Raw genomic sequence first — 18,601 nt, 5'->3', positions numbered from 1 at the left:
TAAAAAAGGGTAGGGTGATTGCGTATGCTTCTCGTTAGTTGTAGTCCATGAGAGAAATTACCTTGCCCATGATCTAAAGTTGTACGCAGATGTTTTTCTTTGAAGTAGTGGAGGCACTACTTATATGGAGTCCATTGTAATATTTTCTCATAACATTGTAACCTTCAGTATTTCTTTATCTAGTAAGATCTATATATTAGCCAGCGTCATTGGCTTGAGTTTCTTAAGGATTATAATTTTACTATTCTCTTTCATCCAAGCAAGGCTAATTTGGTTGTTGATACCTTGAGCTAGAAGTTGACCATCATGGGTAGCATGGTACATCTTTTGACCTAGGAGAGGACTTAGGCCTTTGAGGTTTGATACTTGGCTAACAAGATGGTTAGGCTTGATATATCAACACTTGGGTGTGTTTTGGCATTTGTTGAGGGTAGGACTTCCTTGATGAAACAGATTCACGCTCATCAGTTTAATGATATTGGGTTGAGAGTGATTTGGGATATAGTGTTTAGTGGAGAGGCTAAGAAAGCCTCTCTTGATCCTGATGGTATTTTGAGGATTAGTGGCTGAGTTTGTGTGCCGAGAGTGGGTGATTAGATTATATTAATTTTGGATTGTTCTAGGTATTCTATCTATTCGAAAGTGACTAAGATGTATCGTGACTTGAGACAACATTACTGGCCGTGTGGTATGAGGAAGTATGTAGCAAATTTTGTAGGTCATTACCTATATTTCCAGCAGGTGAAGGCTAAGAATTTAAGGCCTGGTCGTTTACTTCAGAGGTTACCTATTCTCAAGTGGAAATAGAAATATATCACTATGGACTTCGTGACTTGCTTTCCTCATATTTCTCATGGTTAATATAGTGTTTGGGTCATCGTGGATAGGTTAACCAAATTTGTTTATTTCATGCTGGTTCATGTTTCTTTTAGTACTGAGAGGTTAGCCCATAGCTATATTTGTGAGATAGTGCATCTTCATGGTGTGTGCATATCATCTTAGATAAGGGTTCAGTGTTCACATCTCACTTTTAGAACAACCTTTCACCACTAGGCGGATGGTCAGTCGGAGAAGGCTATTCAAGTTTTAGAGGATATGCTCCATGCTTCTATGATGGACTTTAGAGGTCAGTGGGTGCAACATATAGCTTTGGCAGAGTTTGAATATAATAATAGCTACCATTCTAGTATTGAGATGACTCCTTTTTTAGGGTTTATGTCGTAGGCATTGTCGCTCTCTAGTTGGTTGGTTTGAGGTTTTAGAGATTAGACCTCAAGGTACGAACTTTCTTTGTGAGTCCTTGGATATATTTTGGATCATCTAAGATAGACTTTGAGTAGCTAATACTAGGCAAAAGTGTTATATGGATTGTAAATTTCGTGCCTTGAGATATACTGCTAGCGATCAAGTTTCCTTCGTGTGTTGCCGATGAAGGGCGTGATGAGGTTTGGGAAGAAGGGAAAGCTTAATCCCAGGTATATTGGACCATTTGAGTTTCTTCTAACTATTGGGGATGTGGCTTATGAGTTAGTATTTCCCCCAGATTTATCAGTTGTTCATCCAATTTTTTATGTTTCCATGCTTTGGGCTTACATTCCAAGCAAGTCTCATGCCATTGATTGGGATTCAATACAGATAGATAAGAGGCTGTCTTTTGTTTAGGGGCCCATTTCCATTATAGCTAGGAATATTAGGCGATTGCATTCGAGAGATATTTGAGTGTAAGGTCCAGTGGAGACACCAACCTGTAGATGAGGCTACTTGGGGCGATCAAATCTGATATGCTTGGTAATTATCCTAAGCTTTTCATTGATTCAGGTATTTCCCTTGCCTTTAGTATGGGGAAGAACTCGATTTTTAGTGGTGGATGATGTAATGACTTGACTTTTGATGATTTTTGTGAATTATTCAATTTAAAGTAATTTGGATATTTTACCCCTCCCCGTGGTTGTGTTGTGATATTTATAGGGTGTGAGGAGGATTTACACGGTTCCCAATATATTTTAGTGTGGTTAAAAAGGCTTCATAGTTGACTTTGATCAACATTTATTGATTTGTGCATCGAATGACAAAATGAACTGCGCTAGTAAATCTGGAACATTGATTTTGGTTGATAACATAGTTGGTGTGGTTTTATGTCTTTTATATCTCATTTCTACCCTCGATTTGAAAAGTTGTGATATTGAGTTTTGGGGCTCAATTTTGTAAAAACAACATTTTTTTCGAAAATATGACATCGCTATTGAGTTTGGAGCATCTAATTTGTCTTATCCAAACGGACTCTAGAAGAATTCGATTGAAAAGAGAGAGTATAATAGAAGTGGGACCCATACACTAATTTTAAAGAGAAATAATGCATCACACACCAAGGTGTATTTGGTAAAGTGTATAAAGAAAAATAATGCATATATTAGCTTTGTTTATTACTAATATCTTGTTTGGTACCCTTTTCATTCCATATATTATTAATAGTAATAATGCATGAAAATTCATAGTGTTAGAATTGCAATGGATTCTAATGCATGCATTAGTATGATTAAAGTCACAATTATTTCTCGAAATCTTTTCCAACATATTAATGAAGGGTATTTTTGTAAGAAAATATTTTTTAAAAAAAATTATGCAATTCATGTTATTTTTAATACGTCAAATCAAATACTGCATAAGAAAAAGCAAGCATTACTAATGCAAAATTACTGATACACCATATGTTGCACTATTCTTATACATCCTGCCAAACGACCCCAAGTCTTACCCAACATGAAAAAAATTTCATTCTCATGTATTGGATATAGTTTTCAATGTATTGAGAATTGATAATAAATAAAGTATTGATAGAATTTTAACTGTAGGACGAAAGAGGTAAAAATGTCCAAAAGTAATTTATATATGGGGAAGTTTCAAAAATAGCAACTGTTTGGCACAAAACTCACCTTCCATAGCCAAACTTTACAATATTATCATTTATAGCTGATGTATTCGATTCACCTCCGATGTATTCACTTTTACTCGATAGTTTGTATTCATTAAAATCATAAATACATTAATCACATTTTATATTTTATATTTATTTTATTTTCGAAAAATATGATTGCATTGAATACAAGCCATGAATAATAACGGAAATATCACAATCACGCATTGTATTTATATTTACCATCATTTTTTTTATTTTATCCTTTTCTCTTTTTAATTATTTTTTACTTTTTGGTTTTTTTTTCCTATTTTCATTTTCTTTTTTCTTTTTTGATTCTTTCATTTTTTATTTTTTTTATTTTTCATGTTTTTTTTTTCTTTTTTTCTTCTTTTCTTTTATATTTTTATTTTTATTTTCTTTTTTGTTTCTTTATTTTCGTTCTTTTTATTTTTTTTCTATCTTTATCTTCTATTTTTTTTTTTAGTTCTTTTTTTCTTTTTGGTTTTCATTTTTTTAACCTTTTTAAACTTTTTTTTTCTATCTTATTTTTTTGTATTTTCAAAAAATATGGCTACTCGAGTACAAATTACGAATAATAATAAAAATATCATAATTTCTTATCGTATTTGTATTCACATCATCATTTATATTTTTTATTTGTTGATAAAATTATATTTGTATTTTTGCATTTTATAGTTCGCGCTTATTTTTGTATATATTCCCTCCGTCCCAAATTACCCATCTCAAATTGAGATGGCACATTGATTAAGAAAAATAATTAATAACATGCCTAGTTTACCATAGTGCCCCTATTAAATGATGTTTACATTTTAATTTGAAGAAAAAATAATTAATGCAAAGGGTAAAACATAAAAAAAAAAAATTGTCTCTTCTTGATTAATGAAAAAAGACAAGTAAAATGGAAAATCAAATTAGAAAATTTAGGATGGATAATTTGGGACGGAGGGAGTATATTATTGTTTGCATTTGTATTTGTATTTTATAGTTCGTACTTGTATTTGTATGTTATAGCTCGCATTTGTATTTGTATTTTATAGTCCTCACTTGTATTTGTATGCTACAGTTCGCATTTGTATTTGTATTTTATAGTTTGCACTTGTATCTATATTTGCTAGTTTGCACTTATATTTGTATGTTATAGTTCGCATTTATATTTGTGTTATAGTTCGCACTTGTATTTGTGTTTGCTAGTTCGAACCATTATTTATGTTTTATACAACTCACACTTGTATTTCAAAAATTATTTTGTATTTGTATTTTGTAATAACTGGACAATGTGTTTATATTTTGTGGTTTCTTTTTATTTGTATTTGTGTATTATTTTTATCGATACACTTGTATTTTTAAAGAACTATTTTGTACTTAAATTTCTAAATCGATTGCATATTGCATTTTTATTTGTAATTTAATTGATTTTATTTATTTGTATTTGAATTTGAAGTTGACAAGATCATTTGTATTCTTAAACAATTGTAAAAGAATTTTTATTTTTTTTTCTACGAACACTTGTATTTATAAAATGATAAATCATACAAATACAAATGTTACATTTGCATCAAATGATACACGTTTAAACAACTTGAATCATACGCATACAAAATGATACTTGCTTATATACAAATACAAATGATAAAGTTAAAATACAAATATTAACGATACATTTGCATTGAATAACACATTTCATATTTATATACTAGAGGAGCATGACCCGTGTCAGCACGGGCCCAATGTTAAGATATTTTTACTATGTACAGTAAGTTAAATTGATATTAGTTCGAATTATGAATTATAAAATATGAATAGACAAAACATATTAAGTGCTTGGTAGTATTTTTCGAGGAATCAAGTCTTACAAGATAATTATGTATAACTTACTCATATAAATAACAAAATTCGATGCATATAGAAATCTATATATTTAATCTAATGATTAAGATTTGCTGCATTAAGTAGAAAATATGAGTTAAAATTGATACATAAGACTTGACACTTGTTGTATAAAATAGAGAATAATTGTTGAAAAAAGATAAAGAGTTATCTAGTCATTGCATATTACATCACATATGGGTTGCAATTAATAACGCACATTGTATTCCCTTACTAAGCCACCATAAATATCATTTGCTTTCATTTTCTCCTTCTCTTTTATTTATCAACTTATTCTTTGAAGTTAAACTAAATTAATATTTTAAATTCAAATTTTAAGTGTTTCAAAAATTATATAGAACCATCTTTCATATTAATTTAAATTATTTGACTTTGAGAACACGATAAAACATACTTTTGTAGATATTTTATTGAACTTTGTTTTTGTATATTCTCCTTCCTTTCAAACATGAAGTCGTTTGTTAGAGTGTATAAAAATAATGTTGGTAGAATGTATTAATAATGTTTGCATTAATAATGTTTGTATTAATAGTATTGGTATTGTTTATGCTTACATTATTTCTTATACATTGTTTGATGTACTGTATTAGAACTTGCAATTTCAATTTTGATATATTTAAACAAAAGTTTTAAAAAAAGATGGATTACATATACATCCTAAGATTCATCCGGGATCGAGAGTCAATCAAATATTTATATCGTTTAAATTTTCAAGTTGTTGATTATTGTGATTTATAGTATTTTTTTTTTAAAATATATAATAGATCAAATTATTTTTAGATATTTCAAGTTTTTAATTATTGTAATTTATAATATTTTTTATGTAATTTTTAAAAAATATATGCTACTTTCCTTGTCCAAAGTTTTGTGTCATTGATAGTCGATTATATTTTTTTAAATAATTTAAATTTTTAATTATTGTGTAAAACTTTTTCTACTCCAATTTAAGTGACATGATACTTAGATGACCATAATAATTAATTAGAGGTGATATAGTAAAATCACGATTAATATATTAGGAAAAAATTAAATTAGGTGAAATTGTAGTAACAAATAAAAAAGAAAGTAAATTATATGTTGGATATGAAATTAAATAAATAATAAATTTATTTAATTGCATCAATTATAATTAATTTCTACAATAAATTATCATCCTACTAATCAATTTACTTAAATATATTTGAAACAATTTTATACATAAAAAAAAAAATAAGATTGAAAAATAAATGGAAGATAGAAGGCCCACATGTGTGGAAATATATGCAAGGTCAAGTGTGATGGCATTATAGTAAGTTTTTTACATGACATTGCTTGTAATTAAAGAGAAAAAAATGAACTTTTATTCAAACTTTTGATGAGGTTCCAAAATCAAGCACAAAAAATAATTGAATTAAACTTATAATTTATTGTAATGACTTTAATACCCTTAAGTATGAATTTAAAGACAAAAAACTACCATGTTGAAACCACCTCTTCTATAATATAGAAAAAAATTAAGACCCAAATAAATACAATTAATCCATATACTTTTTTGTATACAAATACAAAGAATAAATTGTACATATTCACGGTTAAACTATTCAACTACAAATAATATATTTATTTAAAATATATAGTATGATATAGATAAATATAAAATATAAAATATAAAATACAACAACTAAAAAATGAGAGAAAAATACAAAAAAAAAAAAAAAAAAAAAAAAAAAAAAGGAAAGAAAAAGAAAAGAAAAAACGGAAAAGAAAAAATAATTAAAAAAATCAAAAAAGAAAAAAAAAGAGTAATAGAAAATAGAAAAAAAAAAATAAATGAGAGAAATTATATTATAATTAAGGATAATTAATAGGCAAAAGAGAGCTATAATTTGAAAGTAATTGAAATTTAGACTAAACAAATAATTAAAAGTCTATATTTGCTAAGCCATATAATTGTCCCTTTATTTATTTATAGCGCGAATAGTTTTTTTACTATTGCGGCTACATTTGAAACAAATTTCTATGGCCAAAAAATTTATTCTATCAAGTTTATATAGAATATTTAATATGTTATTAATTCCAACATTCTTGTTTTACTCTTAGTGAAACACTGTTATAAAGATAACATAGCATATTTAACACCAAAAAATATACAAAATACTTTTGTGTATTATCTCCTTTACAGCCACATTCTTAGTTACTTCTCTTTACTATTATCAAAGTATGTGATGTAATTATAAGTACTCATTTTTTCTTAATAAAATGTCATGGACTTCTTAGTTACTTCTCTTTACTATAATCAAAGTATGTGATAGAATTATAAGTACTCATTTTTTCCTAATAAAATGTCATGGACTCAAGGCCCAAATGTGAAATTGTCTTCGGTAAGGAGCCTCCTATCTCCCGAAGTGGTTTCCAGCGCCAATCCAAATTAGGACATTGAACCTGGTGGAGAACGGAATAAAAAGTCACCTCTTATTGATCTATCGATCATCTCAAAATCATCAATTGCCAGTAATGTAGTACATGCAATTAAATAAGTGAAAGCTACAAAATTATACGTATAAATAACATAAATACTAAGTAATTACACTCTCTCTCACTTTTTAAATGACTTTACTCTCTCTCCCTATTAATATACATAACATAGCCGACATATACATAGCATTCTGTGTATATGTTGAATTTTCGTAATATGTTTAGGGAGTTGGGATTTTTTTGTAATAAAAAAGTGCAAGAAACTAAATCATGAAACCCAATTACACATGATGAAAAATTGTTGCTCTTAAATTCCTACTCTTACTCGCTTTATCAGTCTTTAAGAAAGTCAAAATCTCCTTCAAAGAATTGATCTAAAAAAAAACATGAGACAATTAAAAATGACTAAGAGACAAAACAATGAAGTCGCTGTGAAAAGTTTCTCTCTTTCTTGGAAACAAGGTATTGATTAAAGAACTAATCCATATACAATGGATGGAAAAAATAACTGTATAAACTATAATTTCTTTTCTCAAACAATCCAAGTACTGAAGTGGGTGACATTGAACTTCAAAATCAATTCTGTTTATCTGCATTAATCATGCTAAGAGTACCACAACAACAACAGCAGAAAGGTACTACAATAAAGAAGGGGGCATGGTCTCCAGAGGAAGACCAAAAACTGAGAACTTATATCATGAGATATGGCATCTGGAATTGGAGACAGATGCCCAAATTTGCAGGTCCCCTCACTAAAACCATACTACTGTGTTGATATTTCAGATTTCAAATGCATCACTTTCATTTAATACTTTCTAGTAATGCTTTCTGAGATAAGTTTCTACTTTCATAGAACAATATATGCAACTCTTTTGGGTAATTCATGTTTTCTAAATCTCCTGAACTTTGGTCGTGCGTGGTTGCAGGGCTTTCACGTACGGGGAAAAGTTGCAGACTTAGATGGATGAACTATCTCCACCCTGATGTTAAGAGAGGACCTTTTACCATGGAAGAAGTCGAAACAGTGATCAAAACATATCAGAAACTTCGAAGCAGGTGACAATTAACCTGTTTTGCCCTCACACAACAGAGCTTTTTATAAATCTTTGTGGTTAGTTTAGTGCCCTGTGATTAAAATTACTGTTCCTAGTTGTCAAAAGGAACAAAAGTTAAGTCTTTCTTCACTGCTTTCCAATCCTATTGATCAATTAGCTAGCTAGGCTTGGAGTTCTGAAAAATAAAGTTTGTAACATAGGTTCCTCTAAAGTCCTGCTCCTAAATGAATAAATTATGTACTCCTATGCAGATGGTCAGCCATAGCAACAAAATTGCCAGGAAGAACAGACACCGAAGTTAAAAACTTCTTCCACACACACTTAAAGAAGCATCTTGGACTGAAAAATTATGATGCCCAACTGAAGACTAGGAAAGGCCACAAACAAACCCAAGAAAATGAGAAGGAAAATAGTACTCAAGGAAGACTTGTGCTTGAAACGATCAACAGCAGCAGTTCATTATCACCAGATGTTTGTTCACCCTGCAGCAGCACTATTACATGTAAAGAAAACCAAATGACGGATCAGTTCACGAATTTCTCACTTCTTGTCGATCAACAAGTTTCCGAAGGGGAAAACACAAATATTCAGCCATGTTTCATTCCCGGTGGTTCTACCTTTAGCACCTTCGATCAATTCGATATGAACTCATTCTGGTTTGATGTACTTGGAAATTTCTGAAAGACAGACTTTCTAAAACATGTTACAAGTTAGAACCCATGCGCAGGTCCTAGCATGTATCTTTCTTTTCTTTTTCACAAAGCAATAATCCAGCATCTGTATTAAAACTTGCCAAGTCTAAATTCATTAAGTTCGTATTACTATCACGCACGTCTCAGTGTGTTTTTCCCCAACCTATAACTGCTACATCTGTATTAATTTATTTATTAAAAAAATAAAAAAAGAGGGAGGAAAACAAACTGCGGCAAAAGAGTCGACACCCTAAATAAAGAATAGAGGTACCAATCAGTCAATCATGCATTCGGTGGAATACATGGGGCAATAAGAGATTGTATCGAATACCATATGATATGGAAGGTTAGCAAAGATTATATTCTTTTTTGTGGGAAAATTTGAGTAACATAGACCAATTGGCGAAGGAAATTACTGATATTCCAGGTACTATTATTTAAAGGTAAGACGAAAGTGTTATTTCACCTTTCCATAAATAGTGATATAGGTCAGTTCATATAGCTTAAAGCTTGTCCAATTATGCATCTATTAGAGCAGGAATAGCATTTTAAGGGCTCATCATCACATACGTTTTTCTTAAATAATGAATCTAAAACTCTAAAAAATTAGACGAGTCGAACCTTTTGTTAGGTACTACATCATTGATATGCTGGGAATATGCGGTCATCAATTGTTATCTTCTTTCAGCAAATATTGGGTAGAGATTCCAGAACAGAGTGAGCCTTTCTCTTGCTTCAGTCGACTTTTATCCTTCTGGGAGTTGCATAGTGGTTTGAACTGAGAAAGTTAATTAGGAATCAACAAATAACTGCTATTCTTCTTGAAACTTGCAGATTTCATGCATCTTGTTGCCTATTTTGCACAAAATGCCATTGAATTTGCTTGTGAAAATACATTTCTGTTGGGAACTCAAACCCGCTTTGTATTTCTTCATCTCTTCTTCCACCATTCTTTTCAGGGTGTCCCTGATGTCCCCCAATGTCCAAGCTAATGAGACGTGAGGACGTGGATCCTGCCACCAAGTCCAAGTAAATGAAATTTTTCACTTGAAGTAGAAACATCGTTACACCGACTAAAAGTGAAACTTGAAGCAAATTAAACATCGTCTATGTGGTCAACCTTGTAAAATTCCGGAAGGTTGTGAAGTTTGTAGACTTCATTAACAGCTTGGATTTGCATTCTTATCTGAGGCACCCAAAATACAAGTAAGATTCCTCCTTTAGCTCAAAGATAAAAGAATTATATTGGCAAGACACAGGAGGACAAGGAAGAACAATCATCTTTTATCTAAACTAAAATGAATGAGGCCAGAGAGAAAAATAGTAGTAGAGAGCTAAGTTCAAACTCATTGTTCCACAATTGGTACACGTACGAAAGATGAACTTTAATTGACCTCTGTAGCGCATTAGTTGATCAAATTACAGCAGACAATAACTGGGGACACACCTAAGAGTAAAAATCAACAATAGGAACCACCAAAACCTTTAAAGACCCCACAATGCTGCTTTGAATTGTAAGGAAATAGATAATGCTTGCACAAGGAGATTCTTTTCAGTGCGCAGAGCCAGGCATGCCCTGTGCTGCTGCTGCCATTAGCTTCAGCCTTCAGCAGAAACCCCTAGTTCAATATAATGTTTAATTTATCCATTCACTTCAAAACCTGGCATTCAATCCCACTTCAGATTTGACATTGTTTTGGTTAAAGTCTAACATAAGATCACAAAAATTAATGTTTTTTTATGGTAACAAAGTTAATAGCCTATTATAGTGACTTTCATAAAGATATTAATCTATTATTTGTGACGGTGATGTTTGTGCCAGCTTGCACGAACCTCAACTAATTCTTTCTACCTCCTACCAACATAAGTACCAAGTAACTTTGTCCACCAAGTCTTGGGCCAATGGGAAGAAATTACCTAGTGTTTTATCTTCGTGGAGATTTGAACCTAAGACCTGATGATTCTTCCCCACTCATTAACTATTAGGCACTAGGTCATATCCTTGGGTTGCTAAAGACATCAACCACTTGTTATCCTCCTCCCTAAACTTGTTAGCCTGCCAATTATATTTGTCTGCCATTAAGACATCATCCGTTTCTTTCCTCAATCTCTACTGTTAAAAGAAACTTTGGTTAATCAGATTGCAATTTGACACCAGTATAGTCTCTTGATTTTGCTTTCCATATTGCATATTATTGTTTTGAATAGCTTTATTCGACAAAAGTATTATGCATGCCTTAGCTCAACTAAATCTTATGAATGATGGATGACCTTTACTTCTTTATTGTTTTCCTTGATGGGCACTTCTTGTTGAATCAATATATTTTCAATCAATATATTTTCAATTCCAATTCCTCTGGAATCACGTCAAACACGTTCCTAAATGTATAGGATATTTAGCCTTAAAGCTTCAATGAGTTTGAGCTGAGATTTAATATAGTATTTTGTCATATTCTGGAATTCTAGGTGTTAATATTCCCATAGACTTCTAACTGTTACCCTTCTCCAAAAAAAAAATAGTCTACTTTTGAAATTTTCACATGGGCTAATTTTTTCAAACATGTTATTTTAGTTTCAGTTTTCAATGTTTGTGAACACGACAAGTAATATCAGTTGTGTACATTCTTACAAAATCTACTTGAACCCTGCTGGTAAAGAAAAACTTATGGATATAGCGGCCCTGCGAGAAAAAAGATACCATACACAGATGCTATAATAGATGACTGTGGTAGTGGGAAGAAGAGGATTGGACAATACACATAAGCAGCAACTACTATCCAACTTCCCAGACAGAGGAAGATAACCTTCTTTAAGTTGTACGATTATACTTCTAGTTTATAATTCCCTAGACTCGCCAAGAATATCAACTTGATGTTGGGGATAAACCCCGCTAGAGAAATAATATTTGCAGACTGCGGTAATAACAACCGAATAATAACGTAGCACCGTGATATGGTTAAAAAGGGCATCCGGATGCACTAAAGCTCCCGCTGTGCGCAAGATCCGGGGAAGGGCCCGACCACAACGGTCTATTGTATGTAGCCTTACCTTGCATTTATGCCAGAGGCTATGGCCAGACCCCCAACAGTGTGTTAGAATGAGGAGTTGAGGCCCCTTATTTATAGAAAAGGGTCATCCTTTTCAACCAATCAAAATGCTCCTCGGACGTTGCAAGTTGCTGATGCAATTTGCATCTTCCAACTTGTTACTAAAACATGTTATGAAAACTTGTTATCAAAAGAAGTTATGACAACTTCTTATCAAAACAAGTGCTGACAACTTGTTATCAAAACAAGTGCTGACCAGCAAATTAATTTCTTTATTTTTTTTTTACTTTTTAATGGGTGTGCATCCCATCACCTGATTGATACTACACATAAACCTACCAATTCAACACATTCCAGTCCTTACGGTTGACCATAGAGGCAGCTTCCATTCCCATTGATATATCTCTCTCGAAAATGAAAGACATCATAAGAGGCCATATAATTCCACACACACCACGACCACGTGGAATGTTTATCTACCACCATTAAATATGGGATAGGAAGATTTGATCCTACTCAAATTGTGAATCTTGTTGTAGTTCTATTCTTTATTTTGGGATAGCCAAGAAATTCCCGAAGGTCACTGGCGCATAGTTCAAAACCTGATAAATAATGCATCCTCCCCTCTACCCTTCTGCACTTAAACACCAAGCTTTTGTCTGTAGCAAGGTTCGAGCCTGTGACGTGCATGTAACCTACACATCACAAGCAGCGCTCTTACCACTAAGCCAACGCCCTAGGGACAAGCCTGTTGTAACCTCTTTCTTTGAGACACCGTCATAACCAGCTCACTAAGAAGGAAAGAGAAGGGTTATACTGGTTCCTAGGGTAGATTTTTCCATCTACACATTCCTTTTTCACCCAACTGTCTCATATTCTCTTTTTCTCAACTTAAATTACATTCCATTAACTTTTAAATCTCGTAAACTTGAATTTGGCACACACAAGTATGTGCCCTGATATCTATCTTATATTAAGGGACCTTAAAGATGTACCAACAAAACACTTCTAAACAAGGAACATACTTATGACTCAACTAAAAATGGAGACAATCCAAAACAGCAAACCATGTTTACAAAAAGTACAAAAGAAATGGCATTTTGCATACCTGAGCTAAGCCTCCTGCTACAACTTCCAACGACATGAATGAGCGAGTTGAATCATCATTAACAAATATCTCCCATTTGTTAAAATCTATCAAATACCTATCTCCATTAATAAACAACGGTTACCAAAGACACCACAGGTTTTGCCCAAAACAAAATCAGAGAGAGCATGCATATCACTGTTGTCACCTCACCTCCTCTGAGACACCGTATTGTTTTGCTCTCCCTCGATCAAGTACGGTCACTGACTCATCAGATAGTCGCGTCCACACTTCCAAAATACTTCTCATAGATTCTATGTTATATTTAGATAAAAGTGTTTTAAAATTGAGAAAATGATAGCCTTAATGGGTCCACAAAATAAATACTAATCCTAGCATTTAAGTTAAAAAAAATGTATACTTTAGTCCTTTTTTTCATTTCAACTCCTCTTTTTAAAAGTCAAAATGATTCGGTGGACTCTTGTAATATGTCTGTTTTGTAATATAGATACTTCTACTTACATATTTGTCATATGAACCCTTTAACTCAATAAAAATGAATATTTTAAACTCTTTTTTTGACATGGCATTCTATGTAGCATAAACCACATGGGAGCGTGAATGCAGGCATAAAAGGCGCGTCCAAACCCAACATCCGACTTTTTAAAAGAAAAATTAATTAAAAAAGAAGAAAAAATTAATTTTCCTTTTCATGAAATGCATCAAAATGGCAATTGACATTATTTCTTCCCATTTTCTTAAATTGAGATTTTCCTTCCCATTTAAACTTAGTTTATTCTTTCACTGTTATAGATTAAGTATTAAACAAGTACAGGTTACGAATTGCCAAGAAAAGATGGAGAAATTCTTAATCACCTCCACCATTGTCACCGTCGCCGCCACAATTGTCATGGTCCCAAAAGGAACAACATTGTGCGATTTGTTTGCAAGTGATTTAAGGATGATAATTTTATAAGGAAATTTTTCGATTGTGGACATTTATTCCATGTGAATTGTGTGGATAATTGGCTAATGAGGTATTGGAATTACCTAATTTGTGGTGTTTGGCTTGAATTGATTCGGGTGATTCGAATTTAATTGAAAGTGATGATAATTGAAAGAAATGGTGGGTTGTTAGTTAGAAATTTCTGTGTTTGGAGCTGTAAGTTCTCGAAAGAGCCATGGTGGGAACAGGTTTTTTTGTGGTATATATCTTGGTGTGTTTGGATGGAACCAATATGTGTCTGCTTCGCTGGAGCTCAGGTGAGCTTTCCCAGCGAAGCTCTGACAGTGAAAATGGGAGTGAGGCTGTTAATGGTGTTTCAGTGGTGATTTAGTGGTTGTCTTGGTCGGATTTTGAAGATGGTGGCCGGATTTTATGACGGAGCTATAATTCCGGCAAAAATCTCACCTAAAGAAACCCATTTTTCTCTATTTTGTTTACTGATTTTCTCTTTATTTTCCTCTCTCAATTCAAATTCTTAATTGTTGTCTTGTATGTTGTTGGTGTTACAGAGGTAAGAAAGGAAGATCGGAGTTAAGAGTGGTTGTTTGTTGTTTTGTTTATCAAAAATGAACGAAAACAATGAAAAGTCGGGGATGGTTGTTGTTGTTGGTGCGGGGCGAGGGTGGGGGGTTGGGATGGGGTAAACGGGATGGGGAACTGGTGGGGGAGCTGGGGCATGGGACGGGGGAGAGGGGCTGGGGGTGGGGGAAAGGCGGAGAGGGGAAATGAAGAAAAAGGTGAAAAATTATTTATTTATTTATTAAATTTATAATTATTCCAAAAAAAATATTTTAAAGGTAAATTTTGTTTTTTGATTTTTTAAATATTTAATTTCTTATGTGGCATTTAATGTAGTATTTAAAATAATGTGGAAGCTGATGTGAAATTTAATACAATAATTAAAAATGACGTGGAGGCAAGTGTGTACATACACCAAATACAGTTTAAAATGTTGCTTTTTAATGGGTTTAAGAGTTCAGATGACAAACATGTAAGTAGGAGTATCCACATTATAAAACGAACATAGTACAAGGGTCCACCGATCCATTTTGTCTTTTTAAAAATTACACTTTAATGTATGTCCAAAAATATAAATATTGGATATTTAATTAAAAAGAAATTTCAAAGTTCTCAACCAAGCTCCATTACAAACCACCCGATTTTCCCGCGATTAGTCTCTTTTTCGATCATTTTTCATCAATTTTTCTGATATCCATCGTAAAGTGACATTACCTTTATTGTTTTAAGTCATTTTTCTCATATTTTTAGCCCCACATTTTCATCCATTTTCATACAAAAAACTTAAAAATCAGTCCCACATTTTGAAATTGATTCTTGGCTCAATAGCATCATTCCAACACTCTTTAGGTTGTTTCTACGTTGTAATCCGTTGGATTATTTCAGTGGTCGTCGGAAAAGAAAAGATCAGGTATTGTATGGAAAGCAGCGAAGAGGAAGACGATCAAAGTCTATTAAGTCTAGACTCATAAACCACTGTTTAGGTCTATTAAATACTATCATCTAGGTATATCATGTCTATTACAGAATACGTGGTTGGTGGTGGTATATTTTCCAGTGAATGGGAGGAGATTCCTAAATGTTGGGTTTAAAAAACCTCATCTAAGGAGACAGTGTCCATTGCCCTTCGTCGCAATGGTTCATACGCCGATTTGGTTAAAAGCGTAATTGAGAACGGTGAATTAAGTTGTGATCAAAGCGATCTGGTAATTAGTTACTTGATGAATGGGAGAGGGAAAATCAATCCAACGTTCATAAGGAATGATAGACATGTGGAATTACACATGCTTTGCATTGATTTTAATAATTTCATGCCAATATTGCGTTTAAAGTTGTTAGAAGGTCCCGAAAAGAAGCTTCCACATCAACCCCGCCCTGCCCCCATCCTCGGTAGTGGATGATACGTCAATGGAAAACAATTGCATGGGCGGTGATGAATGAGATAATTCTGAAGATTTTGAAGAAGAAGAGCATGGAGGAGGTGAGGACGGGCAGTTCGAACCATAAACAAGCCACCCTTTCTCGAACGAAACCAATCTTCATATAGGACAAACATTCAAGGATAAGAAAACGTTGAAGATTTTTATGAAGAAGGCATCGGTGAAAATGTCTTTTAATTACACAACAGAGAAGAGTTGTAAAAAATACTTCAGAGCGAGGTGTGTAGATCCTATTTTCTTGTAGATGGTGCGTGCATGTGCAATCGGAGCATCGGGTTGGTTTTAAATCCACAAGTACATGGGAGAGTGTAGTTGTGGCATGGATCATGTCACGAAAAAGCACAAGAATGTCACCGCGGACGTCATTGCCTCAATTATTTTAAACTTTTTCATCGATAACAAAGGTCCAAGCCTGAAAGAGATCGAGAGAATCGTATTTAGGGAGCTAAATTGCAGGTCAGGCTATTGGAAGTATTGGATGGTAGGCGTCATTGCGAAGAACATAGTTCAAGGAACACCCGAGCACGGATATGCAGTGTTGCCCGTCTTTTCATATGTTTTTAATGTTCTCAATCTCGGGTCTATAAATTCCCTCATGGTCGATAAGGAGTCAGGAAAGTTTATGTACTACTTTATGGTATTTGAGGCTTCCATCCGTGGATATACACACATGAGAAAAGGTCGTTGCCATTGATATCACATATTTGTCCAGTAAGTACAAGGGTGTATTATTGTCCGTTGTTGCTCAAGATACCAGAAGCATATCTATCCCTTAGTGTATTGTATGGTGGATAAGGAGAATGATGCGTCATGGGGATTCTTCTTCGAGAAACTTAAGGCCATTGTCATTGATGAACTAGAGTTGTGTGTTATCTCTGACATACACGTAAGCATAGCTAACAGCCTTGCAAGGCATTATCCGCTTGAGCATCATGGTGTTTGTATGGGCATCTCGGTGAAAAGTTTCAAACGAATCACCATTATGTAGATTATCTCCATTTGTACTACCATGCATCCAAGGCGTACACGTTGGAAGAATTTAACGACTACTTCAACGTCATTAAAGAAAAATACCCTAGCGCAATAGCTTGCCTCGAGCATAATGTTGGATTTGAAAAGTAGAGTCGGACTCACTTTTCAGGAAATAGATTTAATGTCATGACCACAAACATCGTCGAGTCGCTCAATGCAATGTTTATCAACGAAAGAGAGTATCTAGTAGCAGCTATCTTTATTGCAATTGCACATAGGTTTGGCAAAATATTCAGGACGAGGTATGCGGAGGTGAATAATTTAAGGACTACCTTCTTTCCCAAAGTCAAGAAGATCTTGATGAAAAACATGACCGAGGGCGACAAATTATATGTGAACAACATAAATAAAAGCACCGACAAATTCACTGTGCTTGGTTGTGGTCCTTCCACTAAAGTTAATCTATCAAAAAGGTCATATTCTTACAGGAAGTTTGACTTGGTAAAATTTTCATGCGCTCATGCAATGACAGCGTTGTGTTTGAAGTACGAGGATGATTATGGTAGTAGCATTTACAACGACTCTTCGCCCATATATTCGAAAGAATCATACCTCCTTGCATACTTGAAACCAATTTGTGCAGTACCTTTAGAGTCGAAGTAGAGCATGGCGTGGAAGTATCTATAAATGGAAGTTCTTCCACCCAATTTTGATCTCAAACTAGGGAGGAGGAATGTGAGACGCGTTAAGGGTGTGTTGGAGTCTTTAAGGCCCAATAAAAGGAACAAGTGCTCCAAGTGCAAAAGATCGGGACATAAGAGAACAACGTGTAGCCTTACCGTAGGATAATAGGATTGGCATTGTATTTTTTTTATTTTTTCAAATGCACTGGACAATTTGTAATGTGTATTTTGTTTTTAAAGGTAATGAACTGCAGTCAAAATTGATTTTATTTACTGTGCATTATTGGTCCCAGTTCATTTATTATATGTACTAAATAGATTATACACTGCAATAATCGACTAACCTCATAATATATAATAAATCAATTTCAACAAAAAAGACTAAGAAGAGAAAAAAAATGGCAAGGAGAAGGTACCCACTTCGTCTAATGCGCAGGATGACGACAACCAACAACCTCAATTTGCTCCGGCTGAGGAGCGACCTGGATTTTCTTTTTAAGGGTCTTACCACTGATTAGCAGCGGTTGGACATGGAGCTCTGACGGATGACCCATTTTCTTCGGGCCATAGCCGAGAGGCTCCACTTGGACCCCCATGACCTCATCACTCCCCCTTCTCCCCCCTAGTCTAGTTTAGTTTAGAATAATTAGTTTATTGTGCAAGCTTTCATGGCGGGATTTTGTAAATGAAAGCTTCCCTTTTTGTCTATTTGGTTGGAATTTTGTCTCAAAATTTGTATATTTACATGCAGTGAACTTTTATTTAAATATAAGTTCGTGTTTACTTTATCTTTCATTTATGTATAATGAAATTTTATGTCTT

The 18,601-nt window shown here is 33.4% G+C and overlaps 2 protein-coding genes across 4 annotated transcripts; one reads left to right on the top strand and one right to left on the bottom strand.

Annotated features, from left to right (window-relative positions):
* Positions 1–6,917: 6,917 nt before the first annotated feature.
* LOC107852600 (U6 snRNA phosphodiesterase 1-like) lies at positions 6,918–13,625 on the bottom strand. Of its 3 annotated transcripts, XR_007053109.1 has the most exons (5): positions 13,369–13,621; positions 13,182–13,278; positions 10,147–10,212; positions 9,648–10,039; positions 6,918–7,246 (listed from the first exon to the last, which is right to left on the bottom strand). XR_007053109.1 is itself a non-coding variant. In XM_016697631.2 (4 exons), the coding sequence occupies exons 1-4, from the start codon at positions 13,467–13,469 to the stop codon at positions 9,839–9,841; spliced, it is 465 nt and encodes a 154-aa protein (XP_016553117.2). In that variant the 5' UTR covers positions 13,470–13,621; the 3' UTR covers positions 9,426–9,838. The 3 variants fall into 3 exon arrangements, 2 of the variants coding, with proteins under 2 accessions (XP_016553117.2, XP_047264402.1); XM_016697631.2 differs by lacking the exon at positions 6,918–7,246 and having other exon boundaries at positions 9,426–10,039; XM_047408446.1 differs by lacking the exons at positions 6,918–7,246; positions 10,147–10,212 and having other exon boundaries at positions 9,426–10,039; positions 13,369–13,625.
* Positions 7,532–9,161, top strand: LOC107852599 (transcription factor MYB15). Its single transcript, XM_016697630.2, has 3 exons — positions 7,532–8,022; positions 8,206–8,335; positions 8,586–9,161. Exons 1-3 carry the CDS (start codon positions 7,881–7,883, stop codon positions 9,013–9,015), a joined length of 702 nt encoding a protein of 233 aa, XP_016553116.1. The 5' UTR covers positions 7,532–7,880; the 3' UTR covers positions 9,016–9,161.
* Positions 13,626–18,601: the final 4,976 nt, after the last annotated feature.

The sequence above is a fragment of the Capsicum annuum genome, chromosome 3 (genome assembly GCF_002878395.1).
Source record: "Capsicum annuum cultivar UCD-10X-F1 chromosome 3, UCD10Xv1.1, whole genome shotgun sequence".
Lineage (NCBI taxonomy): Eukaryota > Viridiplantae > Streptophyta > Magnoliopsida > Solanales > Solanaceae > Capsicum > Capsicum annuum.
Note: the sequence above shows the minus strand (reverse complement) of the source record. Positions and strands in the feature narration are given on the sequence as shown.